Raw genomic sequence first — 19,152 nt, 5'->3', positions numbered from 1 at the left:
AAATTAAAAAATATATTTTAAAAAATATATTTTAAAAAATATATATATTTAAAAAATATATATATTTTATATTTTTAATGAACAATGTAAATATCATACAATTGGTATCAGTAAAATGTATAATCTACAATAAAATCTTGTTTAAAATTGTGTTACGATGTCTAAAGTTACTGATAAGTCACATGTTTCCTGCCTGGCCTTGCTCTTGGCATCAGTTTATCATTACGGGACGCTGCCCCCGAGCCAAACAGCAGCAACCAGCACTTTGCAAAAGTCTCAATAGTAAACTGTGCCGCCGAAACATAATTTCAGCCAATCAGCGCCGTCAAATATTTTGGTCACGAGAGCGCTCACGTTGGCGCCCACGTTGCTTACGTGCGTTGACATTAGTTGTTTTTTAGAGTCGTGAGGAACTGGGGTAGTATCTATAGCAGACCTGGGCACTGTACGGCCCCCGGGCCACATACGGCCCTTTGGTTGACTCTGACCGGCCCGTGTAAGGTTAATTGGAAATTACAAAATAAACATATTTTCTAATTTTACCTCATGCATGGACTAAAGCTGCAATGCTTTTATTTTGAAGTTGTTTTTTATTCACGTACATAATGACGCAATACGTCAAATCAAGACGTGCGCGTTATTGGATAATTGTCACAAGACGACTTTAGCGCTCAAAAATGTCAGCTGATGCTAAAAAAAGAAAGGTAGATGCCGAATGTAGGGTTTTCAACAAAAATTGGACTGCTAAGTATTTATTTACTGAAGTCGGAGGTAAAGCCGTGTGTTTAGTTTGCGGGGAGCAGATCGCCGTGTTCAAGGACTACAATTTGAGTCGGCATTACGAGACGAAACACGCGGAGAAATACAAAAACTTGACTGATGCTGAAAGGGCGCGCACATCGAACGCTTTGCTAGCTAAGCTGCAAAAGCAGCAAGGCTTTTTTACCAAGCTTCACACATCCAAGGATGCAGCAACCAAGACCAGCTTCGTGATATCCCACAAAATAGCTAAACACAGTAAGCCATTCTCAGAGGGGGAGTTTGTCAAAGAGTGCTTAGTGGACTCTGCAGCACTAATATGCCCTGAAAAAAAAGAAGCCTTTGAGCAAGTCCCGCTGTCCAGGCGAACCGTGACGAGAAGGATCGAGGACATTGCGGGGAATCTGGAGCTTCAGCTGCAACATGAAGTGGCAAGTTTTGACTTTATCTCCTTGGCTTTGGACGAGAGCTGTGATGTCCGCGACACAGCGCAGTTACTCGTATTTGTCCGTGGGATAACGCCGGACTTCAAGATTACGGAGGAGCTGGCAGCAATGCGGCCGATGAAAGGGACGACGACAGGGAGCGATCTGTTCACGGAGGTAAATGCGTGCATGGACACGCTGGGACTGAAATGGGACAGACTGGCAGGTGTTACAACAGACGGTTGTCCAAATCTTACAGGTAAAAATGTTGGACTTTTGAAACGTATGCAAGATAAAGTGACTGAAATCGACGCAGATCAGAAATTGGTATTTTTGCATTGTATTATACACCAACATGTGTTGTGCAAGTCAGTGCTAAAAATTCACCATGTTATTGATGTTGTTACTAAAATAGTAAACTTCATCAGGGCACGGGCATTGAATCACAGACAGTTTGTTGCACTTTTGGAGGAGCATGAGACTGAGCATAGTGACATCGGCTACCACACAGCTGTCAGATGGCTCAGCCTGGGCAAAGTGCTAAAAAGAGTTTGGGACCTGAAAGCAGAGATTCAAGAGTTTTGTGAGAAGAAAGGCAAAGACATCCCAGAGCTCTCAGACGAGGACTGGATGGCAGATTTTGCATTTGCTGTTGATGTGACTGCACTGATGAATGAACTGAACACCAAACTGCAAGGCAAGGGCCTTTTTGTTCATGAAATGCACAGCCTGGTGAAGGCTTTCATGAGAAAGATGCAGTTTCTTTCAAGCCAACTGGAGAGCAACACTCTCACTCACATGCAAACCCTGAAAGAAGTCACACCATCAGCTGATCACCTCCGCAGGTACTCATCCATGTTAGGAGCATTGCATGGTGAGTTTTCAAGGCGATTTGAAGATCTCCGAACAATCGAGGATGAAATGCTCATGATTTCCTCTCCCTTTACCTGCAGTATGGATAATGCACCCAGTGATGTTCAGCTGGAACTCATTGACCTGCAGTCTGATGCAGTACTGGCAGAGCGCTTTAAGTCAGGATCTCTGCTGGATTTCTACTCTTCTCTCGAGGAGGAGAACTTTCCAAACATGAGGAGACATGCTCAGAAGATGTTGGTTCTCTTTGGCTCTACCTACATATGTGAACAAACATTTTCAAAGATGAAGTTTATGAAATCCAGGTATAGATCCTCTCTCACTGATGATCATCTGTCAGCTGTGCTTCGCATCTCCACCTCAGACATTCAACCTGACTTTGATGCACTCGTTAAAGCCCAGCAGAGACTAGATTTCTCTCACTGAACAAGAAAAAAGAACTTAAAAACACCAAATGAGGTGGTTAGACTACAAATGTAGGCATGTAAAGGAACCAACTAGCAGTGAACTGGGACACTTTCTTTGGAAGCCTTTTCTCAAAATCACAGTTCAGTGATGTTCAGTGACAGTTCAATATGATGTATCTTGCTGAATGTTTGGAGCACAAAGACAATGCTGTGATGTCTTAAGAATGCTAAGAACCTTTACACAACTTTCCAACAGTATATGAAACTGAAAATGTGTTTTGTAGTGAATGCGACTGAAAATGTTCACTAATATGAGTCAGAAATGGTGAAAAACGTTCACATTTTGTTTACCATTGTTTTGGGAAATTTGATTGAATAAATTACATTTTTTGTAAGGCAACCTCACTTTTTCATTGCTCAACTATAACATATACTCTTACCAGCTTGTCAAAACAATGCTATTTACTGCTTTTTATAAAGAAATACAATTAATATTATGCAGAATTGAGTTCAGCCTTTTGGCCCGGCCCTCCACAATATTTTTTGTTTCTCATGTGGCCCCATGGAAAAAATAATTGCCCACCCCTGATCTATAGTAACGCAGTGTAGGCGGAGCCGTGACGTCATCTTCAGTGAGTTCCCCAGAAAAACAACACAGCTGTTAGCTCTTAGCACTCAGAGCTCACAGCTCTTCATATCTGTTCAGAAACTAGACAAAAGTTAAACAAGTACAAACCACTTACTGTCTGTGTCATGGCGAATACAGTCGCTGGTTTATTTATGTCTGTATAGGCCGTTGTTGTGAGTGGACGGTCGGAGCATTTACAACGTTAGCTTAGCCAAATCTCCATTAGAAAACACGCATTTTAAAAGGTTTTTCGCCTGCCGTCTGTCTGCAGACTTGTCAAAGCCTTAATTCATAGTTTTTACTATCCGGTATCAGTATGTTGTTACTTTGGCATCATTTTGAAACGTGTATTACAATTAAATCACGGTCAAATATGTTCATCTTGTTGTAGTTGTAGCCCCCTTGACAGCGATTCTCTCTCTAGTTTAGACTACGGTCAAGCCAGCCTCCACTCGGAAAAACCTACTCAAGCCAGCCCTCACGTGATATTGCGGTGCGCGAATATCCTATGCATTACGGTAGAGTCAAAAAAAAAAATCCTCCCTCTGTGTTTAGATGAGAATAAAACAAAAACTGTCCAGTATCAAAGACTCATTTCACTTCAGGGTGATAGACAAGTTTACGCGCCAAAACACGGGTAGCACCATGACACTACACAAATGCACTTCATTTCCGCCGGAAGTCTTTTGCACAGCGTCTGTCGGTGTAAACCGATGTAAACAGTCAGACGGGCACTGGTGTAAACACAGCGATTTCGATGCTAACAGTGATGCTAGCTTGGGAACACGATTCTACTTCTTTGACTGGAGATGGCGTTACTCTCCCCCACCCGAATTCAGTGCAAAACTGGGAGGATAACATGACGACGTGGCCCAGCATAAAACCAAAATAAACTGCCTTATTTAGGTCATGCCCACAGGAGCCAACAGTTGTCTGTTGTTTACATAATGCACAATTTACATGATCTCTTTATGCTGTGCAATATATCATATGTGCCTGTACTGTTTGAGTGAAAATAAAGTTTGATGTAATTTCATTTCATTATTGCACTGTTATTGCATTATTGCATTTCATATGTTCCTTAGAGTGCTACAATTTCTTTTAACACAGTTCATCATTCATATTAAGCTCATACTGTACATAAATAACACTGAATGAATTAATTGTTGAGAGGAAACTAAAGAAATGGCTTCAACAAGAAAGATCACATGTTTAATCCTAACAGGTATTACAAATTAAAATATAAAAGCAGCCCACACAATTACATCACTATGAAAATATTCATATATAATATTAAAAAATACAATGCATGCAGTATTTGTTGTGTTTATCTGTATTTAATGAACAACATGGCTGGGTGCTGGGTGCTGGTTTGTGGTCGTAGCACTCTCTATCTAACCACTCGTTCAGGTGCTTTCTCGAGTGATTGCAACCAACTACCGCACACGTAGTTCCCGAACCACTTTTCTTCATGTTGTAATTGTTATATCCTCTTTGTCTCTGCGATATCAGTGCTTTGTCGGCACAACGGAGCTAGCTAGCAAAACAAACCCAGTCCGCCAAAACGGAAGTGCATTGCATCGAAGGGAGGAGTTCAGGATGTAGAGCGGAAACGGCTCAATAACTTGTGTATAGCAGGACATCCCATCTAGTCACTCAGAAAAAATCAGGACATTCCGACGTAGAGTTTCAAAATAAAAGACCTTTGAAATCTCTATTGTATGAGTTATCATCCATGTTTTTAGATGAGAATAAAACAAAAACTGTCCAGTATCATAGATCCATCTCACTCCAGGTTGATAGCAGGACACCCCATCTAGTCACTCAGAAAAAATCAGGACATTCTGATGTACAGTTTCAAAATAAAAGACCTTTGGGGACAGGGATGATAGCTCATATATGAGACTTCAAAGGTCTTTTATTCTGAAACTGTACATCAGAATGTCCTGATTTTTTCTGAGTGACTACATGGGGTGTCCTGCTATCACCCTGGAGTGAGATGGATCTATGATACTGGACAGTCTTTGTTTTATTCTCATCGAAAAACAGGGATGATAGCTCATATATGAGACTTCAAAGGTCTTTTATTTTGAAACTCTACATCAGAATGTCCTAATTTTTTCTGAGTGACTAGATGGGATGTCCTGCTATCACCCTGAAGTGAAATGAGTCTTTGATACTGGACAGTTTTTGTTTTATTCTCATCTAAACACAGAGGGATGATTTTTTTTTTACTCTACCGTAATGTATAGGATATTCGCGCACCGCAATATCACGTGAGGGCTGGCTTGGCTAGGTTTTCCCGAGTGGAGGCTGGCTTGACCGCAGTTAGTTTAGCATACTCAGCCCGACTCAGCCTGGTTGTTCCTGGCTCTAGAACCACGATTTTATGGGGCCATTACATCACCAGAAGTCCCAATTTAAGGGGTCATTTCTCCCCCAATTTTTTTTTATGTATTATTAAGGATAAATATAGCATTTGAAAATTGGTTTAAAAAACTGGTTAGCCACTTATTTTAACCAAATGACTAGCTTTACAAAAATTCAAAGTTTCCGGCAATGTGTCCCTTCCAATAACACACAAATAAACCTCTTTGTATTGACGCAATCTATTTTGTATATTTATCATACCAACTGTATTAGTTACATCTTCCTGAGTTTCCGCCTGATGATTCATGCAAAACTGCTGTTCAACAAGAAAATCCTGTTGTACATGCTCTAGCCTAACGTCATATGGGGAAGGAATACATAAAGATATTTGTCCTCCATGTGCATGTAACTTGGTATGTTAACAAATAAGGCGATGAAAAGTAGCCTGTCCAACAAATAGCTTATTAAGAAAGGATGTTGACACTTCTGCTTTTCTCATGCCTTTAAATGTTTTTTTTTTAAATGATAAGGAACAATTAAAGCACGTATTTACCCAGCTTACTATTGCTACTTCCTCATAGCCAAATGATACACTCATAAGTGCACCTTTTGTACTTTACGCCCTTATAGTATTGGTACTGTTTCCCAAAATGTTCAGGATCTATAAATTAATTATTAAAATGTTTCTTTAGATGTACGTTGTTGTACTACTTTTATGATCTGCATGTTTACCTTGTATTAACTTACTTTGTCCTCCCTCATTATGTTTTCATATCAATCAATTACATTTTATAAAGTTTATTGTTTTAATTATATCTATGTGCATGCAGATCTTAGAGATTAATTTATAATCATGGTGTAGCTTACATTGTTTAAAAAAAACTATACTATTACTTGCTGGACACCTGGTGTGTGTGAGAAATGCGAAACATGCTGGTCCCAGATCAGTGAGGATCATTGGGGGAGGAGAGAGAGACAGGGAGAGAGGGAGAGACAGAGGAGAGAGAAGTGTATCCTGCAGCAGTCATTCTAAGACAGAGTGCAGGGAAGGAGCCTGAGGACATGTAGTGCATCATTTCCCAGAGAGGCGATGTGTGAGTCCATTGAGCGCCGTCGTGGGCAGACGTGGCCCCGGGGCCCCTTCAGTGTCAGGTAGCCCGTAGCCGAAGGAAACAACCTCTGATGGCTCAAAATGCGCAGCGGCGGCGGTGATGGATGAAAATCAAAAGTTGTGAAACACTATGAAGGCAACACGTCCAGCATCTGAGGATCAGTGGGCACCGATGTGAGAGCCATGGATCATTTTTTCCGGAGGAAGCGCGTGGGTCTGCTGAAGCCTCTGCTCAGCCTGTCCCTCGTCTTCGCCTCTTTCCTCATGATCCACAAGCTGAAAGTGGCAGAGAAGGACGCAGTGGGATTAAAAAATGTCAGGGACACGCCGTGGTGTAGCCCCGAGTGTTTTACCTACAAGAAAAGGATCGTAAAAAACAGTTTGGGGAGCTTGGACTTGCCGGTGCTTAGCAACACAGTGGACCCGCAGCGGGTCTCCAATAAGACCCCGACTTCCTGGGACGCGCAGGTTCTCAACTGCAGCGAGGACGCGTCGGTGCGGACGCAGGACTGGTTCAAGCGTTTGGACCCGAGGTTCCACCAGTTTGTACTGCACAGACACTGCAGGTACTTCCCCATGCTCATCGACCACCCGGAGAAGTGCGCGCGTGGAGAGGCGCACATCCTTATGGTGGTTAAATCCGTCATCGAGCAGCACGATCGCCGGGAGGCTGTGCGTAAATCATGGGGAAAGGAACACACTGTGGATGGGAAGAAAATCAAAACGTTATTTCTTCTGGGGAGCCCAACGACTGGGAAGGACACTAAGAACCTCCAGAAACTGATCGAGTACGAGGACAGGATCTACGGGGACATCCTGCAGTGGGACTTCATGGACACCTTCTTTAATTTGACCCTGAAGGAGGTCAACTTCCTCAAATGGTTCGACATCTACTGCTCCGATGTCCAGTTTATATTCAAAGGAGATGACGACGTGTTCGTGAACACGCAGAACTTGGTGAAGCTCATCGACTTCAAGGTGGAGGATCGCAAAGAGGCCAATTTGTTCGTGGGGGACACCATCTCCAAGGCGACCCCCATCCGAAACCGGCAGAGTAAATACTACATCCCCAGAGAGCTGTACGATAAGCCATATCCACCTTATGTTGGAGGCGGAGGGTTCCTCATGTCCTCCAAGCTGGCCAGGAGGCTCTTCGTGGTCTCCGAGGACCTAGAGTTGTACCCCATTGACGATGTGTTTTTGGGCATGTGCCTGCAGAAGCTGGAATTGGTCCCGGAGATGCACCCGGGCTTCAGGACATTCGGCATCACCAGGCGCAAGGTGAGCTCCATGAACAGCGAGCCGTGCTTTTATAAAAACCTCATTGTGGTGCACAAACTGAGCCCGCAGGAGCTGCTCAGGATGTGGAACGTGGTGCACAGCGAGGGGCTCGTGTGCGCGCGTAAAGTGTCAATATAACTGAAAATGTATATGAAGTAAACTAATTCACCCAAACTGAACTGAATACACGGGAGAATTGCGTTGTTTTTAATGATCATGATGATCTTAACACGTCTATACTGAATCTGCTGAGTTATGTTCAGGAAGGGGGACAAATATACAAGTTTTCATCCTTTTTTTAATTTCGCATATTGTTCTGACGCAATCCAAGAGCATTTTTTGAAACCACTAACCAAAACTCGACAGTGCGTATACGCATCCTTGGAACGTTTTTTTCCCTTCTCATTCTTGGTGCCATTTCAGGATCATTCTATAGTTTTAATATGAGATCTAACATTGATGTTTGGAGACATGGTTGTAATGGTTTTAGTGCGTGTTTGTGCAGGCATAGATAAGACTGGACTTCTTACTTCCTTGTGTTCCTGTGACAAAAAATGCTAATTCTATTGTCGATTTCTAATTTCAGTTTGAATTCATGGACTCAAAGCACACAATTGCATTCCAGGTTGATTTATGATGTGGAAGGGGGCTGATTTTGTAAAAAAAAAAAAAACTTTTTTTTTTTTGATTATTTTAAGTTAATATATTGTTTTATTCCACCTTTTTATGGTATTTTCTAAGTGTCAATGATGTGTATAAGCTGAGGCAGGTCAAAAACCAAAGAAACTAAAAGGGCTGTAATACTGTAGATTTGTGTATGATAATGTAAATAAAACTGGGACTATCTGTCAACTCTTTAAGTACAGAATGGTTGTTGCATCATTTCTGAGTAGCACATGAAAATGCTGATTATTTTGGGGGAAATTTGGATTTCAAATGTACAATAGTATCAGAAATGTTTTGTCAAGTGAAACCAAATCTGCAATGTTATGCTAAATGTAGCTTTATTTAAACAAATACAGATAATTTGCAGAATAAAATAGCCATTTCATGCCATAATTATTAATAAAACAATGACTATGCACATAAAAGCACATCAAAAATATCCACCGTTGCAAAAGTCCTCAATACAGAAACATATAAAAGCCAATGTGAAGGATTAGGAAATCAAAAATAAACTTTCGTATACCTATAACTTATTTAACAGTAAGTCTAATCTCACACATTAATGAAGAACTTCCCCTACTCGTAATACAATCTTTCAAAGACACCTTGGACTGTTTTACGGAAGTTTCTGTTTAAATTCTTCTTGGCTGAGGATTAACACAGACATATTACAATCACCATCGTCATAACACTGTGCGGTACAATGGAAGATGTTTAAATGTTGAGTTTGAGGGTCAAATCAGCCAAAATCCACTAAAAAGAGCTGCTCCACAGATTCTACTATTGACTGTTTTCCTTTTTAATAATTATGTTACGTTAAAAGCTCTACTTAGTCTCTTACTCAACTAGTACAGCATATGAAATTGTGCTATCTACTTAAGATTGTCAGTAGGAATTAAACAGGAATAATAAATCAAGTTCAACCTGTACTGAGGATTCAGTAACATCCCTTTGGCAAAGTGCTATTTCATATTATTCTTTCGATATACACGTCAATAAGTAAACATGTAAGTGCAAAGCTGACAGTAAAGCTGCACTCAGGTTGTCAAGGAGGATTCTAACGTGTTGCCAAGGGAGGAACGCTTTTATCCTCGTCTTCTCACATTACTGCTTCACGGAGAGGCGTGTTTTAAGTATCATTTACTGTCACTGTGCCCTGTCAAGATGTACTACATATGTAGCATTACTACACTGATTAACGTTTGTGGTCCAAATATAATTTAAAATTCAATGCTGATTTTGTTCTTTTTGTGCCCATTTTGACTATTTTAACAATAAAATGTTTTCCTTTATAGCGGCATTGGATAGCTTGTGAAGAACGGTTCGTTAACCAACTAAAAAATGAATAACCCTGAAGATGTCACAATGAGTCATCAGGGTTATGTCAGCCCCTAGATGCATTTAGGCACAACATTTCAAGATATTTTGTTGTATCTGTCTCTTTTGAGTCATCAAGAAACTTAAAGCAAGCACAATACCAGAGTAATGGGTGACGCCTTCTAGTTGTATTACAAAGAACAGGTCTGATGATGGTGATTCCAGGTGGACTAACCCTAACCCTAATCCTAAGTAGGAATGGAAACAGAGTAAATACAGCGAACAACATGCTGTCATTTTGGTCAAAAGATGTGAAAGCTATCATGGGAGCAGGAAATCTTTGAGTAGTTTCCTACAGGGCTGTGTGTTGCTGCTGGGGGCCTCCCCAGGGTGCTTCAGTGTCAGTGCTTCGCTGGTGTACTTCCTCTGGCCATTGGTGCCAGGGCTGGGATCCGGCTGCCTCTGCCCATGGCTCTGCCTCTGGCCCCTACCGACCACGCATGCTTCATCTTGGCTCCACCAACAGCCCTGCCTGGTCACACACAACACATATCTGTACAGTAAGGAACATCCATAAAGAGGGGGGTCCTCTATATGAATGTTCCTCTGTTCTATTTAACACCAAACACAGCAGCCTGCATTAGCTGTGATGCATGTATAAACAGGAAGGATTCATGACATCAGCGTATTGTGGTTATATACCTTCACACCAACCCTGATGCAATATATTGTTTCTTTGCATTTACTTTACTATCGCGCATTGCAAGTGCCTCAAATGTTGGACTGTCCGATTTATTTTTGATAGTTAAAACGGAGTATTGAAAGTAAACCTTTTAACTCAACTACATATTTCTGCATTTGTACTTTTTGTGTTCAATTTTTAGAATGATGGAAATAATTTACTTTTTAAAAGATTTGTATTGAACAAGATATGTGTTGTATATTAGCTGCATAGTGTAAACAGCAGAAAGGAAAGTAATTAAGTTAAATCTGTTATTTTATCACGGGCGCTATTTCCAACTCAAGACTGCTATTTGAGCCATCATCTATTAACAGGATTAATTATTAACATGTACAAGATGTGTAACGGCTTACCACCTTTTACAAACTATTTCCTGGGAAAATCCCTGAAAAAGTTAACTTGTAAGCCATTATCCATTTGGAATATCACCTTTCATGCAGTATCAAATCAGTCAATGGATAATTGGATTAACTTTTTTGAAACGTTTTCAGTATCCGTATGTCAGGGGGCTCATTATGGTGCCTATTGGCTCCCCTGATGTTAAGGGTCATGCTCCAGGAACTGCCCTCCTGCTCTTCTGACCTAGTCTAGGTCCTACCCATTGTCATCGAACTTGCTTACAGTTATACTCTTAAATATTTCTGTTGATATGGCATCAATGTTAGTTGCCTGTGGTTACGGCTGCTCTATTTAATGAATACAGCTTGCAGAATTCACTTCACTATGGCATGTAAAGCCACCACTGGGGGCAAAAAATGACACCATGAGAGCTTCTACTCTTTTACAGAGGCAACAGAAGATGAGCACTATTAACTGAAGACATTTTGACTCGTCACATTAGGTAAAGCACAGGTGTAAATAATGATAGTAATGAAGCCTGTTTGCAATGAAGATACGATTAAAAAGCCGTCATTAGTGTAATTAGCAACACCTGTCACGTAATGTAACTAAGTAGAATTGCTCAAGTAACCTATGCACAAAACATACTTTTACTTTCCTTGAGTGTTTCCATTGTATGTTGTTCTATATAGTTACTGGTTAGTAAACACATAAAAACATATAATGAGCTGATATGATGAGGTATTAAGGCACTATTCATTTTCACAGTAGTATTCAAACTAGCTGAAATTCATATCTAAAACTAGCTAAAAATACAAGATTAAATTGTTCTTACATATGATCTTCAAAAAAATTATATTCTCTATTAATGATAATAAGAACAAATATTTTAATACTGCTGCGCTTTTACATTTTGAATTTAGGACTTTAATTTGGGAGCACTTTGTGACTATGGTATTTCTACTTTAAGTAAGGGATATAAGCACTTCTTCCATCACTGGTAACACCTATGCTTTGGTTAAAGTCAAAATGTCTGCTGTGAAACAGTGAATCTGTGAAGATGAAAAAATCATGGGGATTCAAGGCACATGTTGTTTTAATGAAAAGAGAACAAAAATAAATGTTTCCCAACGGTAACTCTACCCATGGGCTTTAGTCTCCTGCATCAAGTTGAGTAAGTGCACACATCATTTCCTGTAAACCTTGGGTCAAGTACTTCACCAGTAATGAATACTATATAGAGAAGTAAACTACGGAATGCAAATACACTAAATAGTTACTGCTGAAACCATAAATAGTATATTAAATTGGGTTTCACATGTTACACACCTTAAATCGTAGGGTTAGGGTTAACTTAAATATATTCTGCAGTGGTTCTCTAGTGTAGGTGTTTTTTTTAAGCCCAACTGTCACTCTGGCATCAAGGTGCTTATTATTGTAATGAGAGACGTTGCTTTCAAAAATAATGTGCATTGGGCCTCATACAACTGTACAAAAAGCCACTCGATGTTTCGATCATTAACACATTAACAATTTGAAAATATCAATTAAAGAGGAACACTCAATACACTAGTTTTCATATTAAACCTGTCACTATTTGTATGTGCTTCATTATGTGCTTTGTGGCAGGAAATCATAGTGGAAAAGCTGTAACATGACATCTTTACCAACAAGCATGGGCACTCTGTATAGCGTTCACATTGAGCGTTAGGGAGGTGGGTGTACGCAGGGGGTGTTATGAATGCTTTACCTTGTGCTGGCTGGGTTCTCTGGGACACCGCAGTCCTGCGTGAGTTTTGTTTGCAGCCCTCCCTGCCCATGAGGTGAGCCTTCCAGGCCTGGAACAGGGACAAAAGTAGCTCAGTGAGTTTGTTCCTCTCCCAGGTACTTTCTCGATCGGGACAGCAACATGTGACTGTGGGCCCAGTCAAGACCCCAATGGCTGCCCTCCCTCCCACTAACACTAAAGCCTTTCATTGGCTGCATACGCACAACTCTGGCACTGAGGGTGAGTTTCTGTGAGTTTTTTCTTTATGTATTTTTAATGGTGTGAGAGGTTTTCAAAATCAATCAGATTTTTAATAAAAAATGCAACTAGAATTGAATAATAAGTCACTTTTCATTTTGCATAACCTCAAATTTCTTATTACTTATCCCATTTGGACACCAATAAAATGGTTTAACGGTAACTGACTTAAAACTGCCACCATGTTGTATAATGATCACTTTTGTTCATTAATTACGTTTTTTTCCCCAAAATGTTGACGTTGATCCACATTTATACTAATCACAGTAACAAAGAACAATAAGCATTTTTCACTGCGGACACTGTGTGTCACAACAGCAACAACACAGCTGTGATTAATATAATTAATTAAGGCTGCATGTTTTGTGGCAATGGCAATGTTTTCCATGGCTCCAACTGGAATTGTCTGCTGTGAAATAGATTGAAAGAGATTATTGTCAACATATCATTTTTACCTTTAGGTTATGTTTTTGGTTTAGTTTGTTGGTTTCTCTGTTTGTCAGCAGGATTACGGAAATAAACTACATATCCTTTCAGTAAAGGGTGTATGGGCCAAGGAAGAACCCATTACAGTTTGAGGTGGATACAGATCACAGTGCGGATATACAATGTATTTTATTATTTGTTAACATTGCGAGTTCGGAAATTAAACCTTGGTGGAGGTATTTATACGAGTGCCCTTCTAGTTACTTGGTAGTTTATCGGGCACATTTTTACAAGGCAGATAATAAATGTACCATATATTCAAGAGGCATTAAGTAATAAATATCAACCTATCAAGGTTGATATTTTTTTTAGATGACACAAACGTAATAGAATTTAGACAGGCGTATTCAAACCAATTACAGGGTCTCCAATTATTATACTATTGGTATTTGTTGTGTTCGTCACCAATGTAGGCAGAGACGTAGCATCATTTGAACAATATTTTGGTCTTCAAAATTGATTTAAAGAGATCATTATAACACTGAATGGATTACACTTGTATTACAAGACCTGGACATGTCTAACTGAAGTCTGAGGTTTTATGTACCCACTTGGACTTCTTATAATAGAGATTTGTCCAGAAGTTTAATTTCCAGTTCTGCTGGAAACAAGGACAGGCGAGGTCAGGACAGGGCAGGTGCTGTTGGTCAGACTTATACCTGTAGCTCTTGTAGCTCCTTCAAAGACACACTGCATGATTCATGAGCGTCCCAGATGACACAAACGTAATAGAAGACAAATGAAAGGCTGCACTGTTGTTACATCTTTTAGTGAGGCAGAGAAACTTGTGCACTTAATATCCATTGTAAACTTCTCTATCACACAAAAAGTGAACATACAACAAGGGCTCTTAATGGATGAGCAACACCAAGGCTTATGACATACGAGCACTGTTTACTAACTTAAAATAAGAGCAAACTCATTAACTGTTTTGTAATAATTAACATTGAGGTTACATTCAGGGTATGCTACTATCGCTTGAGTTAATAATGTTTTTATCCCATTTCCTTGTTGATTCGTTTTATCAGTGGTTTAATATTGAAATAAGATTGCAAGTAAATATTTATAAACTTTTCCTGTTACAGATCAAACATTGCCCACATTATACAAAGCAGCAATTCGCATAAGCAGGAATCCTGAACTTTTCGAAGGTTTTAACAACATAACAATCCACTTTTTTTTATTTGTACCAAAATAACTGCATTATCCCCAAACACCCTGGCTACACACAAAGATTTAAGGAAAGCATGGCTATCAAAAAATACAAATATGTCAACAATTTATCAGGATTATTATTGTCTTTCTGACTTCCTCTCAACCTAATAGGAATGTGAAGAATGTGATGGTATCTACCTGATCTTTGGACAAATGAAACAGCCCATTAAGAACAAAGGCTCTGCCCCCTTTGAAGTCTTTAAAGGCCAACAATAGCAGTGTTTTACCTCAACATCTGTTTGCTCCTCAAGCCTAATATTAAATGCTTTTTAGAATTTCAGTGTTGATATAAAAGAGGGAAAATGGAAAAGCTCCTTGAGTGAAGTTCAGGCCAAAATGATGTGAAAAACCAAGAAGCAAAAACTTGAAACCCAAAATCAGAACTTGATTATCAATTAGTCACTGTGTAACCTTGAATTCTTGAAGAAAACGTGTTTTTCTCGTGCGTTTCACAGTGAACGGAGAATCCAAAAACTTGTGAGGAATTGAAGTAAATGGTGGTTTCGGTTCAGATTTCTACACAAATTCAAGATTACATGGGGTGAGTAACTCATTGCAAATTATTTTTTGGGTGAAAGTACTGCTTTAATCTCAACTGGGGTTACCCCATCATTATCTAGCAGAAAATGGCAAAGCATAACTGTCATGCAAAATTCACATTTTTGGTTTGGTTCAGTGAAGGGACACACCTGTTCCACCTACTTGTTGCTAACAACACATGCTATACTTCAGTTTATGATTGTCTTTAATCCCATCATTGCTTCACAAAGGAAACATAGAACAGAGATGTAAGTGAAACCGAGTGTTTCCTCGTGAAATCTAAAGAATCTTACCTTCTCTCCAGGAATGAAGTTGTTATGACACAAAGGACAGTGGTTGGAGCCTTTACCCGAGATGGGGGCTGAAAAAGAAACACAACACCTTTAACCCACCTATTGTATACCATTACACAAAAGCTACCTTAAACACACCAGCCAGAATGATGAAATGACACCACTGAAGGAGAACACCTTTAACTACTTTAAGGAATGGGAACGCAAGCCAACCCTATCTCACAATTCAAATTTCACCCAATGGGAACCCAACCTAACAGGGGTAAGAGAGACTTGAAGGTTATGGTAAAACAAACGTAATTATTGTGTCAATTATCTGTGGAGACATATAGTCGGTCACAGACATGTACGCTTTGACACAGTCGGCCCTGTTTCTTAAGGTGAGTTGGTACAGATTTCAGTTCACCTTCCAGCAGGAACCAAACCACCAAAATAACCTAAAGCTGACCTCAGCTTTCAGATGGTAAATACTGGCTGGTAGTTTACAGAAAATGTACTGAAACCAACACTATGGATAAGTACAGACTTTTGATTTATTAAAGGCTATGTGCAGCAAACTAAACATAAAGCACATTTTGTATGTCTTATAAGCGATGTATTGTGACCACAGATGTGCTGTATGCCAGAGTATGACTATTTATAAAGTACAACCAAATAAATAAACCAAGTGCAGGTTTCATTTCATTTCAATCTTTATTTCGAACAGATTAAAATAACAAATAAAAAATAAAAAATGTGAAAAACAGAATACCGTATTGTTAAAATACAGTATTTATTCACATTCATGATAATATTTATTATTCAACAAAAAAAAAAGTGTTCATATTAATAATAATAATAAATCATATGTGTCCAAAAGGGAGCAGGAGGAAGCAAATGCTTATAATTTCCACCCCTTACTTGATCAATGATTGTCCTTTAAATCATTATGCAAGTTATTCCTACTTACATTTACATTTATACATACATATACATTCATTTCTCATCTTCAGTCATCTCTCTTAATTCTCATAGTTTTCCCAAAAAGTGTTTCTGTACATCCTTTTAAACTGAATTATGCTTGTGCTTTGTTTTAACTCCTGCTCCAAACCATTCCATAAAATCACCCCACAGATTGTTCTGCACATACTTCTCTCAGTTGTTTCTGACCTTGACTTGTTTCAAATGTAGATTTCCTCTCAAATTATACCCCCCCTCTCTGTCTGCGAACAATGTTTTTAATTTCCTAGGAAGTAGATTATGTCTTGCTCTGTACATGATTTGTGCCGTTTTAAATTTAACCAGATCAGTGAACTTCAATATGTGTGACTTCAAAAATAATACATTAGTGTGTTCAAGATATCCAACATTATTGATAACTCTTATAGCCCTTTTTTATAATGTGCATAACGGCTGTAGGTTGGTTTTGTACGTGTTTCCCCAAATCTCCACACAGTAACTCAGACATGTCAGTATGAGTGTATTATACAGAGTATATCATGAGTTATAGTCCAGAACGTGTCTTGCTTTCCCCAATATTGGGATAGTCTTAGCCAGTTTTGCTTTTACATGAGTGATATGAGGTTGCCAGCTGATTTTGTGGTCTCAAACCACACCAAGGAACTTATTTACATATACTCTTTCTATGTTTATGTTATCTAGTTTTAATTGCACCTGTGGATTTGTTTTATGTTTTCCAAATAACATAATCTTTGTTTTGCTTATATTTAATGATAATTTGTTTGTGTCAAACCAATGTTTTACTTTAATCATTTCTGCTGTTATCACTTCAGGTCAAACCAGAATTTGTTGAAATCGATTAATTTGAGTGGAATTATTAAGATCACGTGAATTTGTGAGATGAGTTGAATATTAAAGCGTCTTGACAGAGCTGACCTTTTTAGGGAACTGAGAGCCAAAGGGTCGACGAAGGAGGACGTTTTCATATTATCTGGGCCAACATTTACATAATATGAATTTTATATAACTCTGATTTAAACTGCTTCAAAATAGAGCAATTGCTTGCATTCAGTCCTATGATAGTAGTCACATTTTTAAATACCTCTCTTGTATAACCTAAACTTAGTGTACGGCTAGCGACTGGGCTAACTAACAGTTACCAAGCCAGCTAACTTAACAGGCTACAGTGGCAGTAGCATGTTAGCGGTTAAATAGCCTCTAGCTTCAATGATCTTAAGACTCAAATATACTTTTTTAAGGATTTGAAATATTTTTTAGGCCAAACTGTAGGTTCTTTTAGAAAGGGCTAGCCACTGACCTGTCCTCAGTTGAACTGAGCATGTGTTTCTCTCCCCCCTAAAAAAAACAAGCAAGATGTGCAGCTGGCTATGGTGCAGGCTTGACAGAGCGTTGCAAGTAAAAATACTAGGTTACTGCTTGTCATTTTCTGGCCTAAATATTTCGATATGATACATTTATTATAGATGTTGTATTATAAACTCAGCCTCTTGAAATTGAGGAACTATGTGATGTTAACACCATCTGTAATGTCACTGCATTGAATTCAGCCCTTTGTCCCAGACTTTTGCTTTTGTTAATGTTACTAGATTCAAAATTTGCATATTCTTAAAGCAACTTTTTGGGAAAACTGTGACTATTGCGGTGTTTACACAGGAACGCAAACGGGTTGTATCTGCTACTTTTCTCTTTCGTATAGTTCGTTCACACGAGGCCGTAACGGAACCGCGGAAACGGACCCCTCAAACGATAACGGGTCCCAAGGTGGATAGATCTGCGGACGGAACGCTCTGGGGGGTCAAACGGCTCCGTGTGTACACCGCCCCATACGTCATATCCCCACCTCTCCCCACCTCTCCTGCTCACCCCTGTGTCACCCGCGTCATTGCTGATGTGTTTCGCCAACAACAACCGAGTGTTTCGAGCCAGGTCCCGGTATCTCGCAGGACAGTGCACCCAGCAGGAGCCTCCAGCTAGATTTGATCGATATGGACATAAACGGGAGTGAAGTCTAATCGGACAGGAGAGAGAGATCAGAGATCAGCTGCTGCGGAGACACGCAGGAGAGGGGGAGGAAAAGAGAGGCTCAATGTATTATTCTTATATTATTATATAGAGTTGTTATTCATTTGTTTAAAACTTAATAAATAACAGAAGACCTTTGACCGGCACTTTTCTAATTTTGTCCGGAAGATTTCAACTTTAACGGACATGTTGACCGGCGAAAACAAATTCTAACGGAAACTCTGCCGCACGGTTCCCTCGTCCCTTGGAAGAGGCGGAGAGGTGGGTGTTTTTCATCTGCTGGATGACTACCGGAGAGATTTACAGCAGCAGCACACGCTTGCCTCGGGGAGGGAGAAAAAGAGAAACAGCCAGAGCCCTGCTTCTCCCCACCTCTGCTGCTAAATCCACCGCGGAGAATAAACAGAAGGGCAACCATAGCAACCATGCATGCTCGTGAAGTCTTCTTTGCTGCTTTTGGTGTATTTTGTGGCAGAAGTACAGCGCCACTTCCAGGCCCGGCATATGTACTACAGCGTCTCCAGCGGGTCGAGCGGTCTCGTTTGAACGGACACGTTAATTGAGCCGATTGTGTGTGGACGGAAGACTTTTTTGATATCGAATTTGGTTCGTTTTTGTTTGCGTTCCTGTGTAAATGGGGCCTATGACTGCTGACCATAGCTTTTGGGAAGATGAGACCTTTTTCTGTTTAA

At 39.7% G+C, this 19,152-nt stretch overlaps 2 protein-coding genes across 3 annotated transcripts in view; one reads left to right on the top strand and one right to left on the bottom strand.

Annotated features, from left to right (window-relative positions):
• Positions 1 to 5,822: 5,822 nt before the first annotated feature.
• Positions 5,823 to 8,714, top strand: b3gnt7l (UDP-GlcNAc:betaGal beta-1,3-N-acetylglucosaminyltransferase 7, like). Its single transcript, XM_079676041.1, has one exon. The coding sequence runs from the start codon at positions 6,757 to 6,759 to the stop codon at positions 7,990 to 7,992; it is 1,236 nt and encodes a 411-aa protein (XP_079532167.1). The 5' UTR covers positions 5,823 to 6,756; the 3' UTR covers positions 7,993 to 8,714.
• Positions 8,715 to 8,841: 127 nt separating this feature from the next.
• The window catches only part of cep104 (centrosomal protein 104), a 41,344-nt gene continuing 31,033 nt past the window's right edge, over positions 8,842 to 19,152 (bottom strand). For both annotated transcript variants that reach the window (XM_079676040.1, XM_079676039.1), the window contains 3 exons: positions 15,479 to 15,546; positions 12,669 to 12,756; positions 8,842 to 10,369 (listed from right to left, as the gene is read on the bottom strand). In XM_079676040.1, coding sequence (XP_079532166.1) covers positions 10,239 to 10,369; positions 12,669 to 12,756; positions 15,479 to 15,546 — 287 coding nt within the window. In that variant the 3' untranslated portion in view covers positions 8,842 to 10,238. The remainder of the gene's footprint in view (positions 10,370 to 12,668; positions 12,757 to 15,478; positions 15,547 to 19,152) is intronic.

This window comes from Notothenia rossii (assembly GCF_949606895.1).
Source record: "Notothenia rossii genome assembly, chromosome: 4".
Taxonomy (NCBI): domain Eukaryota; kingdom Metazoa; phylum Chordata; class Actinopteri; order Perciformes; family Nototheniidae; genus Notothenia; species Notothenia rossii.
The sequence above is the reverse complement of the archived record's forward strand: the minus strand, read 5'-3'. Positions and strand labels throughout refer to the sequence as shown.